Raw genomic sequence first — 14,049 nt, 5'->3', positions numbered from 1 at the left:
CCAAGTAAAAGGGTTCCGAACGAGAACTCATCTCTTACAAAGGGATTTCATTTTTTTTAACTTATTTGAACTCCATACTTTTTGTGTGTTCAAAATGCACCATCCAAAGGCACATCACAAAATTTCAACAATTTCTGAGTTAATTTGTTATATTTCATGCATTTACTTATATTTTTTTGAGCTAGTTGACCCTGAAATTGAAAAGCACTACAAATGAACTCTGAAAATGTTGAAAGTTGGCATGCTATCATCGTTTCACCCACATAGCATGTGTTAAAAAGTTGAGAGGGCTACGACAAAGACTGGATGTAGTTCATGTACAAAACTGACAATCTCTCTCGAAGTAGAAGGGTTTCGAACGAGAACATCTCTTACAAAGGGATTTCATTTTTTTAAAACTTATTTGAACTCCATACTTTTTGTGTGTTCAAAATGCACCATTCAAAGGCACATCACAAAATTTCAACAATTTCTGACTTAATTTGTTATATTTCGTGCATTTACTTATTTTTTTGAGCTAGTTGACCTTGAAATTGAAAAGCACTACAAAAGAACTCTGGAAATGTTGAAAGTTGGCATGTTATCATCATTTCACCCACATAGCATGTGTTAAAAAGTTGAGAGGGCTACGACAAAGACTGGATGCACTTCGTGTACAAAACGGACAATCTCTCTCGAAATAGCAGGGTTTCGAACGAGAACTCATCTCTTACAAAGTGATTTCATTTTTTTTACTTATTTGAACTCCATACTTTTGTGTGTTCAAAATGCACCATTCAAAGGCACATCACAAAGGGATTTATTCTTCTCTCATATATGGTGGACACTAGCTCACCTGATTTTTCAACCGTCGATGATGGTCGCTACTCCTACTTCCCCTAGTGCATAACCAATATCTAGCACAAGAAGAAGAAGGAGAAGTGATTGTTTTAATCAAAAACAGATCTGTTACAAAAGGGATTTTATTTTTTGAACTTATTTGAACTAAAGACTTTTTGTATATATATGTGGTCGAAATGCATGATACCATGAAGTTAGAAAGGGCTAAACCATTCAAAAGTAGCAAATGAAGTTAGAAAGGGCTAAACCATTCAAATTTGGAAACTATAATGGCACAAACAGAAACTAGACATATATAAATTGGTCCAAGAAGTACATGATACTAGTCCAAACAGTACATAATAATAGCTACAATAGATATATACAAGTGTTCAACGTTAAGAACACTACTCGTCTGAATCATCTGAATCAGAATGTCCACCTTCCTCGAGGGGATATAGGTGACGCTGGCCATAGTGGACGACTCGAATCTTGCGGTACAACTCGTATGAAACATATGCATCTTTTGCTGCATACTCAATGTTGATATCATCAAGTGGGCCCTTCTCCCAAAGTCTGTGCTGAGACCTTGGGAAACTGGTCTTCATATTAGCATATGAATCGTCGATCAAGGCAACTGCCATACGAGCCATCGAAGTCCTGTCATGTTGAAGCTTGAATATCGTTTGGATATCAACGAGGCAACCAGCTGGTATCTCAATACCGAAGCTGTGCCTCATCTTCAGCCTGTCGTTCCTTATGTCAACGGAAGCAAAAGTGACGCCGCTGCGAAGGAACTCCATGAGTCCTGGACAATGCTTGTCACTCCTGCAACAGAAACAAATTAAAATGGACCAAATGTTACATACTGCTGCAATAAGGAAACATGTTTCACTACAACTAAAGAGAAACTTATCTTTAGGATTCATATAGCACATATGCAATGGAACCTAAAGATAGATTATGAACCTACTGCTGCAATAAGGAAACATGATTCACTACAACTATTTGAAGGGAACCAACTATGATAGAAACAAATAAACTTATACGTGGAATTCACTATGATAGATCATGGACATTATGCATAATATGCAAACAAAAGAAAGCTTGTTAACTAGTAAATCCAAACTACAAACTAAGTCTTATCGGATTCACAAAATTCGATCCAATGTGAATTATAAATGAACACAAATAAATCAAATGTACTCCACACATACTACACTACTAAATCAAATGTACTACACTACTAAATCAAATGTACAAATACACAAAATCAAATGTACTACACTACTAAATCAAATGTACTAAACTACTAAATCAAATGTATTCCAGTACTAAATCAAATGTACTACACTACTAAATCAAATGTATTCCACACATACTACACTACTAAATCAAATGTACAAATACACAAAATCTACTACGCTACTTAATCAGATACACAAACACTACTAGAGATTCCCTTATAACCGAGGGTCTAATCACCGTCGGATATGTTTGATCACCGTCAACTGTTACTATAACCGACGGTACACCGTCGGTAATCTCCCGTCGGCGTTGTTTGGTCGGCCATTACATGAATGAACGACGGTACGGTCGGGTAATATTGTTACCTACGGTAGTAAGCCGACGGTGAGCCGTCGAGCATATTATCGCAAGCTGCTAGCTAGTATTAGCCGACCATGCTTATAGCCGACGGTTCCTCGTCGGGCATTTACCATCTGACGGTTCTTTCTTCCCGTCGGTACTCCCAATAATCGATGGTACGTTCGCCCCGACGGACTTGTTTATAACTATGAGGAGAACCAAACGTCAGCTAGTTATATATACTATGGTGCATGCATCCCTTCAGGAAATATGTTAGTCAAGGGGTGAGCGAACATCGTCAATTTATGAATTCACCAACGGTCTAAAGTCCCTGTTGGCACATTGTGTAACCGAGACATTTCTTTCACCTCATATATTGCTTTCACGGGGTGTTCCACATGATAGCAATATTTCAAAATATTGGCATCTCAAATACATTTCATACACAAGCACATTGCATTAACCATAATCATCAAATGTCAAATGTAGAACAAGGTCATGTTTTGCAAAAAGATAAATTGTCCACTAAGACAAATTTGTCCATAAGATAAAGTATTTCAAATATCTAACATAAATTCATTTTGCCATGACTTGAAGATCACTACACTTTTATGGCCAATCAACATCGCCATGACCATAGTCATTATATCCGCCATATTCATAGTCATTATATCCATCATCACCATAGTTATCATATTGCTCATCACCATACAGATCATCCTCGACATAGTTATCATCTCCCTCATTGTCATAGTAGTCATCCTCATCACCATTTCCATGACTTGTACTACCTCCAGTTCTGCTACCCATTCCCTAAGTAATGACAAGACTAGTTGTCAGTATAATGTAGCTGAAATTTAAGTGGCCTACAGGGACAAACTTAATATTTCTAATTGTCACGTTAGCTGCTAAGCCGCTAGTTAAAAGAATAAGTATCTAACAATATGATTGTCTATTCACCTTTTGACCGTTCACATGAAATTCTCACAGGACACATAAATCAACAAGAATAGATATTCCATGCAAATTGTCCAAGTAGAGTGGATATCTATCTGCAACCCCACTATATGAGTAGCATTTACGTTTTCTAGTCTCATGACATAGTCGACTGAGTAAACTTATTTTTTTTTCAACTAGCCGAACAAGTAAACTAACAGAACTCTATTTGCTAGCTTGGGCATATAATAAACTAATTAACAATGACATGTACAAAAGAGGTTAATATAAATTCCATTCAAATAGTTGCGATAGCAAGAGCTCACATAAAATTAACATCAACAAAAGTTTGGATTGTTACGACACATAGAATATTTATCCGAGGAATTTTTTATTATACTACACATACAGTACCTAGCATGGAGATAATTGGAATCCTGAAACTAGCAATTCAGATTATCATGAGTGTGTATGACTGATCTAACCTTTTCACTTCCATGTTGACGGACATCACCTGGCCCCCTTCGAAATCCGCCTTCAGAGTCTGATGTGGACTATGTATCATACACAGAAGTCACACATCATTTAATAGTTCCATTGATGCAAGCCTACCATCAAGATGGGTTAAACTTACCAAGTCAGTTGCAGCTGATTGCATTATGCCATCAAAGTCCACTCCCCCTTTCTCAGCCAAAGACTATAAACTTCAGGATGTTAGCGCAAACCTATCCACTCATACTTTGATTTATAAATTTATAAGAGAAGGAAAGAATACCTGCACAACAAGCTCAATGCCACGAAGACGCTTGTTCTCCCGCTTCAAATGTTTGTTCTCTCTTTCTAGACGGTCCTCCCTAGCAGACCGCACCGGTTCTGAGGCCATCACCCTTTTAGACTTAAACTTCACCTTCTCTTCTTTGCTAAATAACTCATTAGCAATTCCCAGCCTTCCATGTGGCATTCTACCTGCAGCTTCATAGATGATTTGTCCATCTAAATCTGGGTGCTCCTCTTCCCAATTTTCTCCGTGGGCATTTTTCATTGCTTTATCAAAATCCTCCTTTTCAAATAAAAAATTAATGGTGAACTGTAGTGTTATGCACATAGTTCTCATGATGACTCAAATAAACAGTCACAAGATTTTACTAACCCAACGATCAGCAGTTCTTTGACTGCATATCCGTTCTTGATCAGTCCCTCGATACAAATTGTGCGTGTGAAGCCAAGCACCAGATATTCCAGGGTCTTTCCCAGTTTTGAGTTTCTGTATTTCAAGAGTGTGAACAACATCCTATGTAAATGAAACTTTCTTATTCAAGTAAGCAGAAAGATGCTTGAGGAAAATAGAGTACCAGAAATTGACGTGTGGCGACAGCATTTCTCGCACCACTGCAATGGAAGACGGTGTCCCCATTCGCCAGCCTGTTCCTCTTGTTCGTTAAAGATAACCTTCTAAATTCAGCACTACTCCAGTGCTCACATAGTAGACGCCAACCAACATCGGTACTGAAGTCAACTCTCTTTGCAGAAATTAAAGCTTCCTTAGTTGGCCAACGATTACCGTCCTCATCCACTTCTGTTAGTTCTATAGGCAATTTTCCCTTCTTTTGTAATCTTTTGATGGCTGCCGCCTTTTCCTCATGTAGCATCTGTTTCACTTTCCTAGTCAAGTTCTCCTCCAAAACACCTTCTGCCTTCTCTTGCTCCAATGGGTCACACTTGAAACGCCACTGTCAAAAACCATCCCAAAATATTTTTGTTAGTTACTTGTGTATTTGTGGAAGTGAGCGGCCGCACAATCATCAAAGCTTCCAACACCTCATACATCAACCAACTATTAATGTTCCCTGATACACAACAATCAATGTAACCTGATGCACACAAGTATTAATGAAGCTAATCACTAGTGGACAATTTTTTGACCCTGATGCATGTGCATCAGGGAGCAGACATGCAGCTCCGCCCCTGATTCTAACTACCACCCATCCACCAAGTTTTATTATGTTCACCTCTATTTCAGAATTCTAAGTAATAGTAACTAGACAACTATTTCAAAATTCTCAAAGTATTTATAGAAACAATGCCTATACGTAAGTGCATATACTTACCCAAAATTCTTCCACAATTTTGGAACCAGCTGTTCTAACTTCTGGACCAGGGGACCACTTGTAGTCCTCCCAACACAATACCGGTTTCTGGTCATCTTTTGGACCAATTGGCGGTGGATACATCTGCCGCACTAAGGCACCTTGCACAGTTGATGGATCACGAGCGGTGTATGGGTGCCTTTCCCATAACCTATTATTATCAAAGATCAAAGCAGAAAGATAGTTAGCACATAAATATCGCTCCAATAAATAAAGCAATTGGAACATTTAATACTTACACGCCTTTGGGCACTATAAGCGGTCGATCAATTTCCTCTAGTCTGAGACCGGCTGAAGTCCTAGTTCTTGGAGTTCTAGCTTTTCTAGCCTTTGCAGTTGACTGAGTTGATCCATTGTTTCCTACGGAGGCACTAGAAGAAGATCGATTCGTCCTAGGCATTGACAAAGGCCTATGACTCAAGCAGCCCATCCTGTTTACAAAGTGGCAAATGCATGCTTATTAGAAACATTATGTAACAACCAAACTGGAAATACTATCGACCATAGTATATTGTTCAGCAATTATGTTACTAAATCACAATATAATATGTATTACTACCAATAATAAACATACTATATTATTCACTGGTCACACCATTATATAATATTTATTGGTACCAAGGAACAAAATCACAAGTGCAAAGCTATAAATGTTCAGTAATCATCATCATCATATTCGGAGTCATGCTCTATTGCATCATCCTCATCTTCGGTCTCATATGTCTCTTCTTGTCCTTCCTCTTCTGGTAAATTTTCTTCTTCCTCATCGGTACTATCTTCTAATTCATCTTCTGCAGAATCTTCTCCCTCAACATTATTATTTTGATTTTCTATTATTTCAATTTCAGATGGATCAAGCTCCACATCATCTGCCTCCTTTCTTGACTCGGCAGATTCATCAACAAATTGATCAGCATCTACAGAAAAAATACCCAGCTGACCATCTTCCTGGAAATATTCATCCGTAGTAGATGGGTCATTTGTGTAGTCATCAAGGTTACTCAAGCTGCTACATGGCTGAATAGTGTACACAACCCTCCAACCACGAAGATCTTTCCTGGAGGATGCATACTGCAAGTAATAAGCTTGTGTAGCTTGATGAGCCATGGCAAATGGTTCAAAGTTGCTCAGCCTTGAAGACCACTTTATCTCCACCAAACCTAATTTTGCATTTGGCCTCACACCTTCGATAGGATCAAACCAACGACATTTGAAGAGTACCATCTCAATTTTTCTACCAGCTGTGAAGGATACTTTGATAATTTCCTCAATGACACCATAATACTCAAGATGTTCAGTCTGTGAGATGAAGGAAGACAAACAAACCCCTGTGTTCACCGTTTTCAACCTTCTACGTTTCTTCTCATATATCTCTGATCTAAAGCGAAAGCCATTCACATCATAGGAGCTATAGGAATAGGCTCTAGAGCTGCATCCATTAGCTAAATTCCACAAGTCCTCATCAGTATTGGGATCTTCTTTGCACTACAATGAAATGGAAAAAAACACAGATTCTGAAATATAGTAGTAGTTGAATGGAAAGGATATAATTATAATGCTAATTAAAATGTGCTTACAGCAATCTCGAACCATTCCACGAATTCAGATGCCATCATTTTCTCAAGGCCCTCTGTTGTCAAGTTGGGACGCCTCGCATATTTTTCATCCTCAAATGCTCTGCAAATCCGCGTATGATAATAAATATGTTGCAAACTATAATTGTAGAAGTGCAAACTATTCATCACTTACTCTCGAAATCTATCAACAGCAGAGCAGTTAGTCAGAATGTACAACCTTGCTGCATTCAACTCTTCACACGATAGTTCTCGGGCAGTACGCCTTCCATGCAGGTTTCCTTCATGCTGAAACACATCTAAGGTACAACCATCATTATGCACGCGTGTTCCTCCGTTATTATACCGAGGATTCTTCTTCCATATAGTACGAACATGATCTCTAAAGTAAAGAGAAACACAATTCGTGATCTCCTGCACAATACAAGCTTCAACGATTGAACCCTCCACTCTTGCCTTGTTTCGCACTTTTAAACGAAGATAGTGCATTGCCCTATAACAAATTATTAGAAATTTAGTTGATAAATGACATAAATATATCAAAACACAATGTACAGATCAATGTTATATAGTTTAACATACCTCTCAAAAACATACATCCAACGATATGCCACAGGGCCGGCAACCCTTGCCTCATATGGAAGATGCACAATCAGGTGTTGCATTACATTGAAGAAGCCTGGTGGGAACATTTTCTCAAGCTTGCATAATAGAACAGGAACCTCCTCCTCAAGTTCACGCATCCGTTTTGGAACAATTTCTTTGGCACACAATTGCCGATAAAAAAAACTTAACTCTGCTATGACCTTCCATTCAGGTTCTGGGATGAAACCTCGTAGGGCAACTGGCAGGAGGCGCTCCATGATGATGTGGTGGTCATGGCTTTTGAGCCCAAAGAATTTTTTTTGATTCAAGTTGACTGTTTTACTCAAATTAGCAGCAAACCCATCAGAAAACTTCACTTCTTTAAACCACTTAAGGATGGTCATTTTATCTTCCTTGCTGACACAATATTTCGCTCTAGGTTTCTTCCACACACCCCTTGAATTCTTGTTCAGGTGTAGCTTTGGTCGATCACAATACAAAGCAACATCAAGGCGTGCTTTGTTGTTATCCTTAGTTTTCTCAGGAATATCAAGGCATGTATTTAGTAAAGCCTCAGATACATTTTTCTCATTGTGCATTACATCAATGTTATGGCGAAGGAGCAACTTTTGAAAATACTCTAGCTGCCACAAACCACTTATAGCGATCCAATTGTGCTCCTTCCCAAACCCCTCAAATTTACTCTTGCCAGTTTCATCAGGGACAAGACTTTGGAGTTCTTCATACACCTCTTCTCCAGACAAGGGCTTTGGTGGACGATTTAAAACTGTTTTTTTCTTGAGAAAACATTTCACACTCCTACGAAATGCATGGTCAGTGGGAAGGAATCTCCTATGGCAGTCGAACCAGCAGGGTTTTCTCCCATTCTTTAATGAGAATGTCTTTATGTCAGATCCACATATAGGGCAAGCAAGCTTTCCATGAGTGCTCCAACATGCTACTAATCCATAAGCTGGAAAGTCATGAATAGTCCAAAGCAAAGCTGCCTTTAAGGTGAAATTTTGCTTTCGATAACTATCATAAGTTTCTACACCATTTCTCCACAAATCATCAAGTTCGTTGACTAGAGGCTGCATAAATACGTTTAGGTTCTTTCCTGGATGATCTGGACCAGGAATAACTAGTGCAAGAATCAGGTTACTCTGCTTCATGCACATTTCCGGTGGAAGATTATAAGGTACTACAAATACTGGCCAACAAGAGTAGGAGGCTGCTTTAATACCAAAAGGTGTGAAGCCATCAGTCGCTAGACATAGCCTTATATTCCTTACTTCCTCAGCAAACTTTTTGAATTCCTTATCAAATTCCTTCCAAGCTTCTCCGTGAGAAGGGTGAAGCATTACTTCATCACTGTTATGAGGCCTTGCATGATAGTCCATGTGCTTGGCAGTGCTTTGTGACATGTACAACCGTTGTAGTCTGGGAGTAATTGGGAGATAGCGCAGAACTTTTCTTGGTATCTTCGTAGATTTATTTCCTGCGGTTGTTGCCTCATATCTAGGTTGTTTACAGATAGTGCATTTTTCTTTATTTTCATTCTCTTTATAATAAATCATACAATTATTGGGGCATGCATGAATTTTGACATAAGGCATTGCTAGACTATGCACAAGCTTCTTGGACCTATGGAAGTTTGCTGGGAGATCTTTTGCAGCATCATCCCCAACAATGTCATGTATAAGAGACATCATCTCATTGTAACAAGCTTCTGACAGGTTGTGTTGTGTTTTAATAGTCATTAGCCTTCCTACAATGGATAGATGTGATTGTGTGGTCTTGTCATGCAATGGTTTGTCAGCTTCCATCAACATTTCAAAGAATTTTTTGGCAGCTTTTGTTGGCTCATCACCTTTAGAAACTCCTTCAGCAACTATTGCATCAACTAGCATGTCATTCATTCTATCTCCATCCCCCACATTATCATGTTCTACATTTTCAGGTACAACAGACTCCCCGTGGCTAGTCCATCTCTCGTACCCTAACATGAACCCATTGTTGCACAAGTGTATGGTCATGGCATCCCTTGTGCGCTTATGACGACAAAAGCACTTGCTGCAAGGACAATGGGATTCCCCGTCTACAGCAGCATCGGGCAATGAGAAAGCATGATCTAGAAAATTATCTACTCCATGTTGCCAAGCTTCACTGATCAATTTCCCTTGTCTCTCTTTGTACATCCAACTACGGTTGACATCTACATTGCTACAAAAATGTTGAACCGGTTGGGTTTTATACATTAGTTATATATGGAAGCAGGAGGTGTAGTATAAGCATTGGATTTAATCATGAATGTAAAGTGTAATATACATTAATCATATTGTAATAGCGAGAACATCAATCAAACAATTCTATATTTGGCCTACATTGGCAATAACATCAATCAAACAATTCTATAGTTTTCATGTAGTGTACTATATAATAGTGTTGTGAATCAGAAAGAAAGTAGAGTCATATGATAGCTCCATATTTTAATTTCCTGGAAAATAAATTACCTACTGCAGCACCAAGCAAGTTGTACAAAAAATGGGTGAAACCACCTTAAAGTTGATACGGTACTTAAGGGGGTGTGACAGATGACGATGAGAGACAGGAATGGGGAGGGAGAAGAGAATGATACCGTGGCGCCCCACTGTGATCACTGCGTGCCGGTTGATCGGCCATCGCAGAGGAAGCAGAGGAACTCCTGACCACCCGTCAGAGTGGAAGCAGAGGGACGCCAGGCACCCCTCGAGCTAGATTGGTTTGGAGAACGAGGACACGCTTGTTTTCAAAGAGGATCGGGAGACGATGGCAGTTAGTTTAGGAGCTGATTTGGTGCGAGGTGCGCTGGAGCGCGAGAGTTTTTTGGTGGGCGCGCCAAGAAATCAGCGCCAGATCGCCAAATAATTCGGAAAAAAGAGTTCACGGCTGCGAGGTGGGCACTACCCACTACGCGAGAAACGTGAAAGAAAAATTAGATAACTACAAGACCACCCCAACGGATCCAACAGAATCACGAGAATGTTTGGCCGTGGACAACTAACTCGATTATATTATCCCACGCAAACCACGGTACATCACATAATCGTGTCAATGTTGCAACAAATGGTCTCTGTTGTACGTGTTGATTAACCAATTGACCAAATAACTCAGTCTCCACATTTATTTGTGTCAAAGTTGCTTCAACTTCAGTTTTAAGAAAATAAATCTCAAATTGAGTACTGTAGAGTACTGACCTGAAGAGATTGGGTGTGGTTAGATCGTGGCCCGCCCAGATGGCCACACGGTTGAAGAAGTCTCCGTGCTTGCAGGATGGACGGTCGAACTGGACGCGGCGGCGCTACCTCCGGCGGCGCTATCTCCGGCGGCTAGTCCTCGTCCGTTTTCTCCACCAGTGCGGGCTCTCCTCACCCAACCCCCGCATCCCCATCCAGCCCATGGTGGCACGGGACTGCTGCTGCTACCTATTACTTGGCTTTGGAGTCAAATCTGAGACGAGAGTGGAGGAGGACGGAGGCAAGTCAGTGACCCATCTAGGCGGCGACCGGCGTTGAAAGCTGAATGTGAGCAGATAGATGTAAGCCACAGGAGAGAGGGGATATAAGCGGTGGAACTGGTCAACGTTGCTTTGGAGATGTTTAGTAGACGTAAGTTTGGCAAAAGAATAGTAAAAGTCTGGTGTCCGTCTGGTATAGCATGCACAGTCGAACTCGTTTGGTCTTGGGTTCGAACCTTGCAGTACACTTTAATTTTTCCCACACGCGTCATTATTTATTTTATTTACAATTAATATGTATGAATATGATATACTCCACTTTTACCTTTTTGGGCCATTTGTCCTTTATTAAAATCCTATTTTTATTCTTACATTTCTTATACATCAATTTTTTAAACCTGAATTGTGCACATACATGTTTGGTATGATCAAAATTCGGTGGAGAATCTATGTGTGTGTTGTATTTGGTTCCACCGATGAACGGTCCATTTGTTGCATTAGACAAGGATTACACTAAAGAATCATATGCATATCATGATTCTATTTTTAATTTTGACACATAGAACTCATGCTTGTTATAATTCACAATAGTATTAGTACTTTATGACGATCATCTGTAGGTGTTTACGAAGGACCCTAAAATGATGGTGAAAAATATGAACGGTTTCATATATTGTACGAATATAACCTCACTGTTGCAGGGACGCCACCACTTTGAAATGGTAAGAGCGGCTCTGCAGACAATTTGTATAAAGAGCGATATGCCTCCCTTTTACTTCCTTGACTACCAGGAAAAATAATGGTCGCAACTTCGGACGAATTGAAGGATCATACGTACATATATATAGGATTGTATGAATTGCACACGACATTTTCTTAAATTTTAAATACAATACTCATCTTCGTTATAATTTAAAAAACACACATAACTTAAAAAATAATAACTTGGTACGTGGTTTTACCATATAGAATATAGTAATGCAGAAAAACACCATCGCGCATCATTGCTGGACGGCAAGGCACCTCCCTGGTGATTCTAGGTGTGGACTCCTTTAAGAAACATTGATACCTCCTTTACTTCCTTGGCCGCAAGGAAGAAGAATGGTCGCGAGAAAGAAGCACATGCACTCCACGACAAGACGTTGTGTGCCACACGATCGACAACAAGCCAACTTAGATGTAAACATCGTAGTACGTTGAGCGCACTACTATAAAGGGCAGTGATGTCGTAAGAGAAGATAAATCGGGGTACGGACAACAGCTTCTTCTCTGTTCACAATGGTTGTGTCGTTACGGTACTTCTGTAAGTGCAACTTTTTAACCATCATATTTGTATTAATTAATATATATTGTGAAAAACAACATAATGCACTTACAACAATACCTAAATCTTAGTTCTGAAATCTTCTTATATATATACGTAACTATCTGAATATAATATATCGGTTATCCTACATTTATCGACGTTGTTCATTGAAACATATCGTCGAGAGGGAAAGTTAATCGTCGGATATTTCTATAGACCATCGATCGGGTATTTTCTCAAATAACCGAGAGGCAAATATATGTACCATCGGCCATTTTCACTCATACATGAGAGTTTTGATTTTGTCTTGAGCTATTACTTTTTCTCCATCGATGGACATTACATGTAATTAAACTCCATGGGAGTAGTAAAACCCGTCACACATTACATGTAATCTTTGAGGGTGTAAGAAAAATTGTCAGCCATTATAAGTAATCCCTGACAATGTACAAAAAACCATCGGCCATTACAATTAACCGTCGGGCATTACATGTAATCCCCGTGGGTGTAGGGATACCCGTCGGGCATTACATGTAATCCCCGTGGGTGCAGGAGAAACTGTCAAGATTTACAATGAACCGTTGGGCATTAGGTTGGATACCCGAGGGGCGGATTTTCACCGTCGGCCACTTTAGTATACCGTCGGGTATTCGCGGTAATAACTGTGAGTTCGCACTAACCGTCGGCATTTGAAACTACCGTCGGCTAATACTGTAATAACCGACGGGCCGTCGGTTATTAGATTTCACCGTCGGAAATATGGGGATTTCTAGTAGTGAAATACACAAAATCCATGTGAACGTGGGAGTAGTGACCCTAGGCGAGGGATTATCTTGGATCAAAGAAAGCCTCAAAACTTACTTCGCCCATTGGAAGATCAAGACATGGGTTGCGAAGCATATTTGGATGACGGCAACACCACATTGATCGGCCGTGTACTCCAGATCAAGCCCGAAGAACTTCTCATGATCCGGTGCGTGGTTAAACCATCGTTCCTTCAACTGTTGAAGGAAAAACGGCACCTCCGTGCTCAGGTTCGCGTACACGACAAGGAGCTTCGTCGCGCCATGCGCGACCACCTCACGAAAGATAGTTGGCATGGTGGAAGAAGAGAAGGGAAGAAGAGAGGAGAAGAACAGAGAGGGCGACGCGAGAGAGAAGAAGAACAGAGAGGGCGACGCGAGAGAGAAGAAGAACAGAGAAATGGCGACTGTACGCTTCGGTTCGTGCTTTTCATCGCCCGAAACGACGCGGGATGCAAACCGTTTGGGCCATTAATCCCGGGTTGAGCCACCAACCGGGACTAAAGAGGTATACCAAACGGTTGCCACCACTACGGCAGGCCACGTGTTAGGCTTTTAGTCCCGGGTTCAACCACCAACCGGGACTAAAGAGGTATGCCAACGGTCGCCCCACTACGGCAGGCCACGTGTTAGTCCTTTAGTCCCGGGTTGAGCCACCAACCGGGACTAAAGAGGTATACCAACCGCCGCCACAACCACGGCATGCCACGTGTTAGGCCTTTAGTCCCGGGTTGAGCCACCAACCGGGACTAAAGGGGGATACGAACCGTTGCCACCACCACCGCCCGCCGCGTAG

The 14,049-nt window shown here is 40.5% G+C and overlaps 1 protein-coding gene across 1 annotated transcript; it reads right to left on the bottom strand.

The window, feature by feature from the left end:
- Nucleotides 1-6,020: 6,020 nt before the first annotated feature.
- On the bottom strand, nt 6,021-10,890 carry LOC123403867. The gene is made up of 5 exons (XM_045097785.1): nt 8,983-10,890; nt 7,646-8,946; nt 7,239-7,556; nt 7,067-7,166; nt 6,021-6,974 (listed from the first exon to the last, which is right to left on the bottom strand). The coding sequence occupies exons 1-5, from the start codon at nt 9,904-9,906 to the stop codon at nt 6,144-6,146; spliced, it is 3,474 nt and encodes a 1,157-aa protein (XP_044953720.1). The 5' UTR covers nt 9,907-10,890; the 3' UTR covers nt 6,021-6,143.
- Nucleotides 10,891-14,049: the final 3,159 nt, after the last annotated feature.

The sequence above is a fragment of the Hordeum vulgare genome, chromosome 6H (assembly GCF_904849725.1).
Source record: "Hordeum vulgare subsp. vulgare chromosome 6H, MorexV3_pseudomolecules_assembly, whole genome shotgun sequence".
Classification (NCBI taxonomy): Eukaryota; Viridiplantae; Streptophyta; class Magnoliopsida; order Poales; family Poaceae; genus Hordeum; species Hordeum vulgare.
The sequence above is the reverse complement of the archived record's forward strand: the minus strand, read 5'-3'. Positions and strand labels throughout refer to the sequence as shown.